General features: G+C 47.3%; 1 protein-coding gene across 2 annotated transcripts in view; it reads right to left on the minus strand.

Annotated features, from left to right (window-relative positions):
* The window catches only part of RAPGEF1 (Rap guanine nucleotide exchange factor 1), a 92,770-nt gene extending 79,870 nt beyond the window's left edge, over nt 1-12,900 (minus strand). For both annotated transcript variants that reach the window (XM_023747795.1, XM_023747793.1), the window contains exon 1: nt 12,840-12,900. In XM_023747795.1, coding sequence (XP_023603563.1) covers nt 12,840-12,885 — 46 coding nt within the window. In that variant the 5' untranslated portion in view covers nt 12,886-12,900. The remainder of the gene's footprint in view (nt 1-12,839) is intronic.
* Nucleotides 12,901-15,506: the final 2,606 nt, after the last annotated feature.

Below are 15,506 nucleotides of genomic sequence, written 5' to 3' on the forward strand. Positions count from 1 at the left end.
GGGCAAAAAAACCCTCCTGCAGATTCCCAGGGTAGCATGGACTTTATAATGGTACTACTATATATATAAAAGCCTAAGCGGACCAGCCACCAGCCGACCGGCCGGTAGCTATAATGCACAATGACCACCAGGAGGCAGACGCTCAACACAGGAGTGGAAATCACAGGCATGGAAACATGGAACAGACTGATGAATCTCAGAGGGAAGGGGGGAGGAGGAGGGCGGGAAGAGATTAACCAAAGATTGTATATGCATACTAGAGGCCCGGTGCACAGCCCAATCCCCACAGGCCAGGCTGAGGGACCCCACTCGTGCACGAATCCGTGCACCGGGCCTCCAGTGAACCAATGAAAACTGGTGTGTCCTCCCCATGCTTTGTAATAGTCTTCCACTCCTGGGTAACAAAAGCTGCACATTTACTCTTTTGGAATCCCTGTGGGTCAGGGTCCAGGCTCAGCTCCAAGGAGCTGCACCAAGGTGTTGGCAGGGCTGAGGTCGCATGTGGAGGCTTGACCAGGGGAGGCCCGTGGCCAAGTGCCCTCGCTGTTGGCAGAATTCATGTCCTTGCAGCTATGAGGTGAAGGGCCCTGGCATGTTGCTGACTGGAGGCTGGAGGCTGCTCATGGCCGCTTGACATGAGGAGCCTCTTACTTCTCCCAAGCTAGCGGGACAGTCTCACATAACAACTCCCAAGCAGGGCTGAGAGAGCCCACCCCCTCCGCCATGTTCTGATTAGCAGTGAGTGAGTCAAGGGCCTAGCCACACTCAAGGACTAGACAAAGGTGTGAACACCAGGAGACAGCAGCCAGGAGGCCACCCGACAGTCTGCCTGCCACATGCTCATAGCTCCTGATCATGGTATCTCCCCTGCCAGGTAAGTATAATGCTCATAGCTCCTGTACAACCATCAAATCAAACCAAATTTACAGTCAGTGCAAATAAAAGGAAACTCCCTGGACATCCTCATGAACAATACTGACTGAACATATGGACAGTGGTTTCCTGAGACCGCATCCCCAGTTACAATGTCAGCGCGGCGTGGAGAGCGGCAGGATGGTGTTTTGGGTTCAAGATGCTCAAATGCGTGTCAGATGTTGTTCTTACCATTTTTCTCTGCTGAAATCACTACGACATCATTTGGCTTTCAGGTGGTGAAAAGCACTGTCCGCATGCCAAGTCATCAGCCGAAGACGGAAGTAAGAGCACATGCCAGACTTCATGAACCCGCTGGATTCGGTCAGGGACAGGGAAGAGCAGAGCAGACAGAGGGGAGGAGGAAGGGAGAGGGAGGAAGGCTATTTTAGGCAAACCGTTGTCCCTGTCCCTTCATGAGCAGATGGCCCAGGTGAAAGGAGGCAGGAGGGGTGAGATGCCACCTCCTCAGTTCTTTCATGCCTCCGTGGTGTGAATGTCTCACTTCACTAACAAGGTTCTACTGTTTAAAGATAACAGTTTTCTTTTTACAACACGTGCCTAAATATGCAGCTAGTTCCTATGCTTCCCCTAAGCAGGGTCAGCGAGCTTTTTCTTTAACGGGAAGAGAGTCAATACTTGCAGCTCTGTGGGTCCACTCTGTTAAACTGCTCAGCTCTGCCCTTTAGTGGGGAAGCAGCAAAGCTGGTATGTACAGGATGGGCATGACTGGGTTCAAATAAAACTTGATGTAAGAACACAAGGAGCCGAGTGGAACTGACCTTGGGTGGCTGGCAGGCGCTGCTGTAAGAAACAGCATTCTGTTCAATGCTGGAAGGAGAAGGGACTTTGCTGGTCTCCAGTAAGGATTTTCAAGGTTAATTCTGAGCATACACAACTGCTGCCGTCTACTTTTATTCAAACCCAACCCCTGCGCCCACATAAAATGCAACTCCACTACACAACCAGGCATCGACACAGAGAGTGCCAAATCAGTCCTAAAGTCAAAGTGAAGTCGCCACCAGACAGTCTAGAATATGCTCGCTCCTTCTGCTTAACCCCTCCCATCACAGCTCTGATCTTTCATATATTTATATGAGCGTAATTAGGTGTTCACCTGGGGGCTGATTTGGTTTCTGCCTTTCTCAACTAAGAAGGGTTTTAGGAGAGAATGAAGTTGAAGACCCTAAGTCCATGGGCTGTAATAAATTAACCTCTCCAACTGTCCACTGGCATTTCCACGAGAACATAACAGGCATTTCCACGAGAACATAACAGGCTCTTGGAACTGAACTCTCAATCTGCCACTCCAGTCGTCCCCATCGGAGCTGATCAGGCCAAAACCTTGGAGTCATCCCTGACTGCTCTTTTCTCCTACAACCCTTGCCCAAGCGGTCAGAGAATCCTTCCCTCCCAGCTCGCTGCGATCCTGAGCCAGGGACTTCAAGGAAGGCAAGGCTCCTGGGCACCTTACAGCAAAGTAATGCTTGATTTACCTGAATTACTCACTTATCTGCTCCCTCTATACAGACAGCTTTAAAAAATATCTTCATGATAGTCTCTGCTTGCCAACCAGGTATCGTCTTTTCTGAGACTGTGACATCAGCACCCACACTGACCATCTCTCCAGCTGCTTTCCTAAGGAGCTAATGGAGGCAGCTGCTCAAGTCCTGCTGCCAACAGGTTCTGACACTGTAAGGATGGGGGCAGAGAAACACTGAGCTCTTGCACCAAACTCAAGGGCTGGGCTGTCAGATCACAGAGGTCAGGGTCCCGGGCACACTGCTGACACAGAGATGAGCCCTTCCAGCAGCTGAGCACAGACACGATGGACCCCAGCATAAACTGCCACCACAGAAACATGAACTAAATAGCTGTTGTGCTAAGTCACTAAACACTGGGGTGATTTGTTAGCACTCACTGACTGCTAGAGCTACTCAATGACAAGCAGCTATTGTAATTACCACTTTTCTCTTGTCTGGTAATTCCCCCAGCCATCAACGTTTCCTTTTCTACTGCATCATTCCCATTAGCATCCAATCACGCCATTATTCCTCCCTTTTAAAAAGCCTTCCCTGACCCCACTACCTTTAACAACCACCTTTTTGTCTTTGCTCCCTCTTGCAGCAAAGTTCCTCAAAGAATCGTCATGCTCACTGTCCCAGTGCTCTCTGCCCATTCTCTTTTAAACCCCCTCCCCCCAACACAGCACTGGGCCTTCTTGTCAAGGTTCCCGGTGACCACCATGTGACTAAATCCTATGGTCAAGTCTCAGTCCTCATGTGACTTGGCTCAAGTCAGCATCATTTGTCACCTTCGCTCCCTCCTGCTCCTAGCTTTCTGCACTTGGCTCCTAGGGCACCAGTCTCCTGCTTTTCCTCCTACCTTATGGGAGGGTCGCTCACATCTCCACCTCCTCATGCGGGAGTGCCCTGTTCTCTCACTTCCTTCATAATCTCGTCCAGCCTCACGTGTCAAAGACTCAAAAAACCTGACTTCTCTTCTCTGAACGCCCGATTCTTATGTCTGACTGCCTACCGGCCGCCTCCTTCCAGATCTCTACTAGACACCACAAACCCAGTCTGTACCAAACACAGCTCCTCATCTTCCCCGACGCTGCTCCACTGGCACCCTGCTTGTTATAGCAGCAGCCGCTCAGGCCAGAACATCAGTCATTCCTGACCCTCTCTTCTTCTCTCACACCCCACACGCCACCCTTCAGCAAACCCCACGACTCTCCCTTCAAACTCCTGACAGTTACCTGCAGGGTTCTACATGACCTGCTACTCCCTGACCTTTTTCTTTTTTTAAATATACTCTTTTAAAATATACATATTTTTTATTGATTTCAGAGAGGAAGGGAGAGGGAGAGAGAGATAGAAACATCAATGATGAGAGAGAATCATTGATGGGCTGCCTCCTGCACGCCCCACACTATGGGATCAAGCCCACAACCCAGGCAACCCTCCTGGTTCATAGAGCAACGCTCAACCACTGAGCCACTCCGGCCGGGCATCCCTGACCTCATTTCTTATCTGTCCTCCCCCCCCACCCCCCGAGTCTACTCCACTCCAGCCACACTGGCCTTGTGGTCTTCCTACAAGTGGGAGCTCCCACCACAGGCCCTCAACCCAGCCAGTCTTCCTAGCGTGCTCTTGCTCAGACAGCTGCAGCATCCCCTCCCCCCGTCCCCCAGCCTGGGACCGCCTATCCCCTTCCCCGCCTTCTTCTCTATATGAAGCCTGTCACCCAACAGACTTTATATTTACCTGTTTTATATACACACAGTGAACTCAGGAGGGTATGATGTCTTCATTTTTCATTAGGTGTCCCCCATGCCTAGAACAGTGCCTGACATAGGCCATTTCAACAAATATTTCTTGAATGAATGAGCACCCATCTATCAATAAATGAATACTACAGAGTTTTTTAGTAGTGTCCCATTTAATGGTAAAGGAAGACTATTTACGGCCTCTACATTCAATAGCACCAGGTTCTTCAAGCCTCTCATCATCCGTTTTCTCATCATGTACTGATAAGAACTATGCTTATAGACAAAGACCCAAATGGGCATGCGATAGACTAGAAAGCAGAAGGCTCCGCTAAGCAATCCCAATTATAAAAAGGAGGCAGCTGGACGATGATATTTAAGTCCTCCTCTGGCCTGAAAATTTGAAGATATTTTTGGTAGCTGATGAATAACTTGCTTCTGAGTTCCAGGGCAATAATGACAGCAGAGAGCACCTGAACTAAGAAGACCTGGTAACGCAGGGGTTGGCAAACCTCTGCCCACGGCCTGAATACCTCCAGCCCCTGGGAGTTTGTGCAGGCTGCTTGTTTATAGCCTGGCAAGCAAAGAACCGTTTTCACATTTTTAAGTGGTTTCATTTTAGCTGGTTATACAAGTACCTACATGATAATCTTCATTTTTCCTCTTGGCCCTGCAAAGCCTACAGTATTCACTGTTTGGCCCTTTAAGAAGTTCACCCACTCAACACAGATGAACCATCCTGGGGCAAATTCCTCAACTGTGGCCCACAAGGTCCCCAGAAACAGTCATCTGGGTATTTTAGAAGCGACTTCCGAAATCAAGTGCCCTAAAAGCAATCGCCAAAAGGTAATTATAAAGTGACCACTGGCCATTGTTACTATCTTAAACAATGGTGACACCCTCTATGCAGCTGGAAAAGAAAGAGCCAAACATGGAAATGTGTTTTATGCATGTTCCCAGGGTAAAGCATATCCTAAAGCCAATGGTAAGGCACAGATATTGTTCTAAATTTGGAAATATCTGATGACAAGTGACGTTTCCTTCCCCTTTCTTACCCACACCCAAAACAACACCCCACACTTCTCATGAGAAAAATTCCTTCACATTTATGGTTTCCATTTCCTACATCTGATCTTTCACTTAACAAAAACACCGACTATGGAAGCCCTCAAGGTACAGCAGATCTCTTAGCATCACGCCTGGCATACAGTGAACTTTAATCAAATGGCAGTATTATAGACCAATCTATTAGTACTGTATAACTATTACATATATTATTGTGTCATTATATACTGTGTATATGATAGCTATATCTAAAATATATCATACTAAACATGTTATATTCTATAATGCAAAGATATACCTATAAAATATATAATCATGACATATACAATATGCTGTATGTTTTGTATTAACATTACATACCTTATTTTAAAAATGTTTTTATTGATTTGAGAGAGAGAGGAGAAGGGGGGAGAGAGAGAGAAACACTGATATGAAAGAGAAACATCAATCGGTTATCTCCTGCATGCACCCCAATTAGGGATGGAACCCGCAACCTGAGTATGTGCCCTGACCAGGAATCAAACCGGTGACCTTTTGGTGCATGGGACGATGCTCAACCAACTGAGCCACCGGCCCGGGGCCATGTCACTACCTTATTAATCACTGTTATTTTACTGTCCTGCCACCGGAGACGCCTTGCCAGACGAGCGGCAGGACTTCAGACAAGTTGCTTTACTTCTCTAGCCTCACTTTCTTCGTTGGTAAAACTAAGGAATCGTTTTAGAACCTGTTTAGCGTGCCTTTCTAGCTCAACACTATGATTCCATCAGCGTGTCACATAACCTTCGCTTTGAACACCTCTCTTACCCCGAACCCTATTTATGGTCACTTCCAAACATGGCCTTGAATCTCACCAATGAAAAGGCGCAGACATCGTCTTTGTTCATGACATTTATTCTAACACCCCTGATGCTCTGCAGTTGTCTATTTAAACCACCCTCTTAAGCTGTTTAATAGCAGGATATCTATTTTAATAACAACTGAGTTGGTGCCCCATCATGTACAAGAAGCTGTGGAAAATGGTAAGGAATCAGCCCTCAAGAGAAGTGGCGAAGAGGAAGAGTGGAGTCATTAGTCACATTGGGTCATTAGTCACACTGCCTAACGTAAGCATCACACTAACAGTGCTAATAACACGTCTGGGCTCACTCTGTCCCCTTCATGTGAGAAAATTAAAGTGCTTAATAATCATTGCTCCCTGGGAGGCAGAAGACAAAAGTTGTGATGTTAAATGGTATCCTCAAGTAAAGTCTCATGGCTCTTTCCTATGAAACACAGCACTTGAATGAGATTGAGACTGAGCCAAGTCCAATGCAAAGGACTGTGGGGGGGGGGGGGGGGGATTCTGAAACAAAAATAGATTCCTAGCACTGATAATGGCTTTTGAACTTCCTATTCCCTTTCTCTGAGCACCATGCATCAAGTAACTCACCACTATAGAATTAATAAATACAGTTTAAGTTTTACAAGAGAAACAATTTCAAAATGGTAATACTCAACGCTGATGTGGTTGTGGCTAACTGATATGTTTAACCATCACTCATGAAAATGTCCTGGGAACTTGTCCTAAGGAATTATCCAGTGGAATCACAAACATCTATAATAATAAAAGCGCAACATGCTAATTAGACCAGACAGCCAAACGACCTTCCAGACGTCTTTCTGGATGATCTTCCAGACGAAGCCGGGGCTGTGATGGGCAGAGGCAGCCGGGGCTGTGTGAATCAGGCCTCTAGTATACGAATAAAGCTACACATTGTTGCCTTCCCTACAACAGCAAATAGGGGAAATAGTTCCAATATCCAGCAGCAGGTGGGTGATTTAACACGTTATGGAACACCAGCATGATGGGCTGTCACAGCCCTCACAGTAGCTATGAAGACCACACGGAGGCATGAAATCAAATAAACGATTTGCACATGACACAGCGACATGAAACATGCATACATGTGCAATGCTCTGGAGACGGTGAACACTCACAACTAATACTTCTGCTCACTCTGTTTTAAGTTCTTTAGATTCAGACACTCAACATGCATTTTCTTCTTTGCATTTTGTCCGTATTTTCAAACTTTTCTTTAATGTAACATTTTTACGACTAAAATAAAATGCAGTTTCTCTGTATTTAACCTAGGAATAACAACAATAATAAACACTTACTTCGTGCCAGGCACTGTTTTAAGCACTTTATGCCACCCTCTGAGGTACTATATGCAGATGAGAAACTAAGGCCCAGAAGTTAAGTAACCGGCAAGACGAGCCAACTAGAACCCAGAGGAGCAGGGATTCAACCATGGCCAGCCAGGCTCCAGAGGCCATGCTCTCACCACTATGGAATTACGGGGGAAAACAACATTCAACGCCATTGTACTCGGAATGGGAAAATGGATTGTCCTGGTTCGTTTATTATTTTCGCTAACTAGGAACAGTTCAATTATGTCTGATCCTGTAATAACCATTTTCAAAGAAATTCACCGTAAAAAGCCCCCGTGACCATGGTGCTCAACAGCATGATGCCTTCTGCAGGTCCTGAACACCTGGGGAGCACGCAGATACGAGCGGCAGTGGCCACAGCCGCTGGTCACTGATTCACAGTCTGCAAAGACACCTCTGAGATCATCTGGATGTGTTCCCGTCAACTGAGAGAAGGAAACAGAGTTAATGAAATCACACTGCTAGCTGGGATGCACGATACGAGTTAGTTAATCACTGAGTGCTCACTGTATGTTAAAGCTATGACCCCTCTACACGAATGATCTCATTTAACTCTTGCAAGGGTGCTTTGAGGGACGGGATATTATTAATCTGATGCAGAGACCGGGACACAGCTAGAAGGCGCTGAGCCAGTCGGCAGGAGCGCAGCAACCAGCCGTGCACTCTCTGGAGTGCTGCCGAGAGGTGGATACCAGACACCACTGCGGCCCACAGCAATGGGATAAAGACCAGAAAATAGCTAGGGGGGTGGGGGGTGGGGGGGCAGCTTCAGCTTTGGCCAGAAAAGCCATCATATTAATTACCTGGCACACAGGCGCCCAGCAGCCCCAGAGGTTTCCTCAGCACCCAGCCTGCAGAGGCAAGTCTAAACACCGTTGCCGACTGGAATCCAACCCGTCATAAAACTGCCCCTATAGCACGGGGGCCAGGAGCACGTGGAAATCCTTCAAATCCTTGCCTCTCAACAGTCCACCCCACCCCTCCCCCACCTCGCCCAGCCAATCTCCTTCCCAGCACTGCAGACCCCTCAGCCCGGCCTGGGAAAGGCACTTTGCATAGTCAGCTCTTCTATGAAGGGTGTTAATTTGGTTAGCTCACACCCAACTGTGTACAAACATGCAAATCATTAACATTTCCATTTAACAGGCTGGTATGGCCCAGAGCTGCTGGGATTTCTGAAGGAGATAACAATTCAATTTGCAATTACTGCTGCGATTTTTAATTCCCAAGGAAACTTCTCTGCCCAAAGCCAAAATGACCACCGTAAGCAACCTTCAAATTATTTCTGAAAAAGAAAGAAAAAAGAGAGAGAGAGATTTAGAGAGTGTGTCTTCTGAGGCGTCTGGGTCAATGAGTCATAAGGCCACTGAACAGAAGTCGGGGCAGCCTGGGCCGTCCCAGGTCCCAGCTTCCCGGAGCAAATGCACATGAGGACGTGCTCAGTTTACTGTTCACTTGCCCCTAAAGCAGGCCGACACCCTGCTGCAGCCCTGGGGCCATCAGCTATCCGCTGAGATTCACAACCTCAGGAGCGTAGACTGAGGAAAATGTACTCAGGGTCAGGGTGGTGCCTAGGATTAATTAAATCTGGTTTCCAAATACTGATTTAAAATCAAATTTCTAAAACATAAACAACCCTTAGAGACAACGACAAACAGATAAACTCTGCAGGACACACCCGTTACTGTGGGTGCCTGGCGGGGATGGATGGACTTTGGCTGGGAGACAAAGTGCCGTCCCAGAGCCTGACCTGCACAGACAAACCCGGCACTGGCAGGGGCCACAGCCGCTGGTCACTGATTCACAGTCTGCTCCTGGCACCGGGACCACGGAGACTTAGAAATCAGGGGCAACGAGCTGCTCTCCTTCCCCTACGGAGCCTGAGATCTCTCCTATCAACAGCGGCCCTACAACTGCTCTCATTAAAATTACCGAACGCAACTAAACATCATAACAACAAAAACCATAAAGCTTTCTTTAATTTTGTCTGTAAATCCATCTGCTGCAAAGTAAATTTTAAGATGTTTTAACTCCTAGACATTTTTCTAAGGAAAACCAGAGGTAATCTGAAAGTAAGTAAACATATTAAACTCCTGCTACAAAGTGATGCTTTGGCGCTGTGGGAGCCACCAGCCCACGTGGTGCTGACGAAGCGTGCTGCACTCGACCACCTCAGTGACTAAGACCCTTCTGAAGGATGCTGCTATGCTGTCCTAGTAAGCAAATGGTTTTTGTTTTTTGTTTTAAAGTAAAATACATTTAAAAATATATAACAAACTTCACAGATCCATTAACATGGATTCTAACACTTGCTAAACTTATCCTATTTTGCTTATCTGTAAGTATGTGTGTATGTATGTATGCATTCACTGACCTGAATCATTTTAGAATAAAATTATAGACAGCATAACCCTTTACTCCTAAATACTTCAGCATAACTATCCAAAAAAGAACATTCTCCTACATGACTCATTACCATTATTATGCATCAAAAAATTAGCAATGGTTCCAAACATCATCTACTACCCAGTATATATTCAAAGTTCCTGAACTCCCCTAATGTGTTATCACTGTTCTAGCTGAACAAGGACCTGATCAAGGACCACTAAAAATACCTCTGTCAACGTACCTGGATGGACAAAGAATGGCCGGTGGAAAGTCAGAGGGGCTGAAACTTCACAATCTATTAGCCTCCCATCTACTTTTCCGTTAAAAACAATTATCCATACTCTGATCTCAGAAGACTACTGTTCACAAACCCAGCATTTTCTTCAGTTTATTTTCCCTACATCAGCACACATCCACACAGTAGCAAGCAAACTGTCTTGCTGCAGGTCAAGTGCTAGCTCTGGGTTTTTTGGGTTTTTGTGTGTCAAGTGGAGGTAAAAGAGCCAGGGCTTGAAGTCCTGAGGGAACCATTCTGACAGTTTGACATGCCTGCCAGGTCTGCTCACTGCTGCTGGTCTGCTGGATTAACAACAGTGAAAATGGGCAGCGCGTGCTGGGAGACGGAGCTGCCCTGGGACACGTGCATGGCCCGCAGCTCCAGGAGCACCCAGCGTTGCTCTGTGCCTCGCTGGCTCCCTCCACCTCAAAGCTGACACTAACACAGCCCTTAGAGACAAAGAGTAGGTGTTACTAGATGCCGCTGACCCACATCATGGGTGGCCAGGCTGGATAAATGAGATTCCTTTACAGAAGGTACTCTGAATCCTAAGAAGAAAGGATCTATCTATTTAAAAGCCATTAATGACATTCTCCACAGCAAACTCACAAAAGATTCAAACTCCTGGATAGAAAAATATTTACATGGAATATTTTTTGAATCTAAACATTTTTAACCAACCGACAGGTGCTACACTGCGCCACGTGGTCATATTGAGATACGAGCCATTTTATTCCTTAGAAGTAGCTGTTAATTTTCTTTAACCTCTGCTGAACGGAAGGTACTTCCCCAGGCAGTTCAGCTCTGATTTTGGGTCCAAGTATTCCCACCAAAGGCTGCCACCCTCCTTCCTCCTGGAGACGGAGCCCAGTTCTTACCTTGTTTCCAGGGACACAGATGGCTTTGGGGCAGGGGCTTCTGTTTCTCAACAGCATTGCCCATTCTAAAGCCAGAAGATCACAGACCCCTTCAGGCCCAGATGTCTTTGCTGAACACCCAGTAGCACCAAGTCAGCAGCTGAAAGCGGACTGATTCATCTAAAACTTGAATTTTACTCTGAAAGGTCTTTGCTTCCTGCCTTTCCAACTCCCTCTACTTCCAGGGAGGAAATCAGAAGAAAAGGCGTGTTGTCACCTATCGGTGGGTCTCAGTAATGGTCTATATTAAGAAGCTCTTTCTTTGGCCTTCCTTTGACTCTATTACTCATGGGCACCGCAGCCGCCTCAGAGAATGAACTGTATTTCCAAACACTTTCAATACTGCTTTTCTTGAGTGGGGAATCAGGAGATCAAAAAGATAAAAGTTAAAAATGGACCAATTCTGGGAGTGCCACTGGGAGAAACACTGTCACACGAGCCTAAGGTCCCGCCTTCTGTTTAAGGTTCTCACCTCAGGCCAGTGTGCATCACAAGAGAGTTCGTCAGAGAAGGCAAACTGATTCATTAGTCCTGTTTCCAAGGGAAAACAAACAAACACCAAAATGCAAGCTACACCCGTTTCCAAAGAAGAAAAGACCACAGAGGACAAACTCAGCGAAGAGTTTGTAATCTCAAGCTCTAATCTTCCACTCCAGTTTGGACATAATTTTTCTGGAGGAAGTATTGCACCTCTATATTTTGAACAGGTTTCTTGGGACAAAAGAAGGGCATGAAATCATATCCTTTCTTGGTTAAAAAAAAAAAAAAAAAAAAAAAGACAACGTCAAGGTAGATGGAGAGATTTCATTGATTTCAATCTCAAAGTTTATGGTCAGAAAAGCTCTTAAAGAATGCCCTGGAGCACACAGCAGGTAAGCCCAGAGGCCAACCACCGGGTTCAAATCCCAGCTCTGCCACTGGTTTTACCAACTGAGCATAGCAGTCCCAGTTTCTTCATCTGTTAAATGGGCTTAATTCCAGTCTCGCCTCCTCAGCTGTAATGAGGATCAAACAAAAGAAAACATGTATGAAGTGCTTAGAATGCTGCCTGACACTGAGGAATCCTTTGGTAAATATGTATCGTCAACATTTTTATAATCTTAGACTGTGAAACTATATTAGCTCAGATGGCAGGCTTCTGGCTTCAATCAATTTAGCTACCAGCAAACAATCAAAGGGAATTTCATTCTATTGGGGTTGGGTAGTATAATATGGGAGCTAATTATAGAACGAGAGTAAAACTTAAGGACAGTATTTCCCCAAAGACCCACAGGACTCAGAGACTGAGTGTAAGAGGCACTGAACAGACTCGGGGTACGTGTGACACGCATGCCTGTGCTCGGTGTGCTGTCACAGCTCCTAGGTGCCCTGGCCTTCCTGGCACCAGCCGGCTGGTCCCCAGGGAGAGAGAAATCATCCTGACAGCATGAACATGAATGAAGCCCAATCCGAACCTCTGAGTGCACTTCAGGCCTCATCTTTTGATCTACGATCCAGAAACCACGTTTCAAGACCACAGCCTCTGATTCCGAACTTGGAAAAGCAAGTAGCAGCACAGGTCTATTCCACTCCTGCAGTGACGGGGCGGGAGAGAGCAGCACGTGAGGACCACTGCCAGCTGCCCATCCCTCACACTGCACCGCCCAGCTCTCCTCCAATCAAACTGCAAACACCAACCGGAAAAGATCAAGGGCCTGAAGTCCCACCACACCAGAGGGGCCACTGAAACACAACAGCTGGTAAAACACCCAATTTCAACTCAGGCCCACCCCCACCCCCACCAATAATCACCCACCCTTTCCATACACTGGAAGAGATTTCCGTTTCCTTCTAAATACCATAACAATCTTCCTTAGGCAAGTGTTCAACCCGGTATGACAGCTGACCCCATTTCTTCCACGAGACATGAAGTTCAATACACCTGCAAAAGCACAACAGATCAAAAAGGCTCTCCTTAGAAACCTGCATCTTAATGTCTCCTCTCACCTAAAGAAAGTTTTAATTACGAACATTTGGTAAACGACTTACCAAATGCTCTGCACACATGCCACCCAGCACTAGCAGAATAACTGCACATAGTAGGTGCTTAATAACCGTTGAACAAACAGATGGGTGGATTAAGGGATAAACAAATGAACAAATGAGAATTCTCCTCTCCCCCCCCCCCCTCACACACACACACACACACACACACACACTGCCTGCCCCCACCCCCAAGAATGAGTTAACCACTTTCTAATTCATAAAGAAGCTCTCCTTCCTGCAAGAGCCAGGAGTGGGGGCCTGTTTCCTCCACGGTCCCGCCCCTCAGTGCAGGCCGTTTCCCGCCTTGGGGTTTCGTCCGTGTCCCTTTACTTCCCTATCAGTCTGTAAAGCCCTTGAAGTCCGCACAGTGTTTGGGCCAGTTCTCACGCGCCTGTGCACACCCAGGACAACAGTCACAGCTGGGGAGCTGGGCTCCAGCCCGGTTCTGCCCTTCCTTAGCTGGGGGCTGTCACATTCTTAGCCGTTGCCCTGAGAAAATGAATCCCTAGTCCCAAACAACGGATTTACTAATGAACCTTCCAAACAAACTGGACATTTTCTTGAGAGAACAGTTTGAAAAGAAGAGCCTACGGTTCAATTGCTTCTCAGGTGATCATGGCCTCCCGACATGACTGCGGCGGGCACGGGTTGGGTGGGGGAAGGTAAACAGTCTGTCCTGCCCAGCTTGGGAAAGTGTCTGTTAGAGTCATCTCCAAAGGTGACTATGTTCACAACTCAAAATGGGCAAGGGACCCATCTCAGGCACACCTCCGGGAGGCAACCTGGGCCTCTCAAGGATAAGAAGAGTGAAAGGAAACGCGCCCAGAAGTGAGCGCTCACTGGGTGGCCAGTCTGGTGTTTCCATGTCTCCCACACATGGCTGGATGCTGTGGGTGCACGCACTGCTTTCGGTCAGATGGCACTTCACCATGTTGGCCAAGTCACTCCTAGAGGCATGACCGTCACAAGCCCCAAGTCACTAACTCCAACAAGCCTCTCCCACACCTTACAGATGGGGACTGCGGGTGGGGTGGGGTGGGGGGTGCATCAAGGCTACATACTTAGCCAGATCCAGCCCCAGAATTTTTCTCCTTGGCTAGGAAACCTGCTATCCACTTCCTCGTGGCCAGAGGCGGTAGAGCAGTGGGCAGGTGCTGGTTGTGGAGGACAGCTGGCCTGTCTGAATCTCTGGGGGGGCACTTCACAGCTGGGCGACTCTGGGATAGAACTTACCTCTCTGGACCTGACCTTTCCCCTGTGTAAATGTGTACCACTGTGCCACCTACTTCATAAAGTGGTTCAGAGATTAAAGATGATGTTTAACACTTGCTCACATTCAGCAGATATTCTTAAAGAATAGCTACTGTTGCGGTTTATATTATTTTATTGTATATAAACATCCAGCTTTAGATACAATACATTAAAGAAAAATCTTCACCCTCATAAGGGATCCTTTTTCCACATCACAGTAAGACCCACTGCAACATTCTGGTAACTAGCTCATTCCCTTAGTGCAAATAAAATAAAATTTCACTTACAAACCTTTGTCCCATGATACTATTTTGATTGTGGAAAGTGACATAAACCAGGGAGGTAACGTTGTGGCTACTGCGGTTTGAAACGTTTCAGAGAGCTCTACCCTCGGCACAAGGTACTAGGGCGGCAGTGGTTCTCAACCTTCTGGCCCTTTAAATACAGTTCCTCATGTTGTGACCCAACCATAGAATTATTTTCGTTGCTACTTCATCACTGTAATGTTGCTACTGTTATGAATCGTCATGTAAATATCTGATATGCAGGATGGTCTTAGGCGACCCCTGTGAAAGGGTCGTTCGACTGCCAAAGGGGTCGTGACCCACAGGTTGAGAACCGCTGTACTAGGGGGTTCAGAAGACAGCTAAACCAGGGAGTCCTGCAAGGCGCAGCTCACTTCTTGAGGGAGATTAAGGCAACAGAAATGATGGCTCAGAGGGAAAGGCCAGCGATCGCTGTATGTGCACATTTACCCCCAGAGGCAACGAGGCAGGCGGGCTCTCCGCCGGGCACCCAGTAGCTGACAGGCTTTGTGCATGGAATTTGTCTGCTGGGAGGAAAGTCTGATGTTGGTCACTTCCCCTCCAGAGAAAAATACAACAATACGAGGAAGCGCCAAGCACTGTGGGAATGTTCCAAGTGGGAGTTCCAGCTCAGTCCAGAACATAAACAAAGGGGAACCATCAGCCTGGAGGTCAGGCCCGCAGAGCACTGAGGCAGAAAGTCTGGTAGCCAATCTTCTGGGGCCAAAAAGACCCTCCTTTGAAGTGACTTCCTGCCCAGCCCTGGAGGAAATCATCGAAGGCAAAGGCCCAGCTCTCGAAGTGTGTCACAGGAAGCAGAGGTCGGATTCTCTGCGCCATACTCTTAGCCACAGACCGGTCTCAGAATGTCAGGGCGCAGG

Source organism: Myotis lucifugus, unplaced genomic scaffold (genome assembly GCF_000147115.1).
Source record: "Myotis lucifugus unplaced genomic scaffold, Myoluc2.0 scaffold_980, whole genome shotgun sequence".
Classification (NCBI taxonomy): domain Eukaryota; kingdom Metazoa; phylum Chordata; class Mammalia; order Chiroptera; family Vespertilionidae; genus Myotis; species Myotis lucifugus.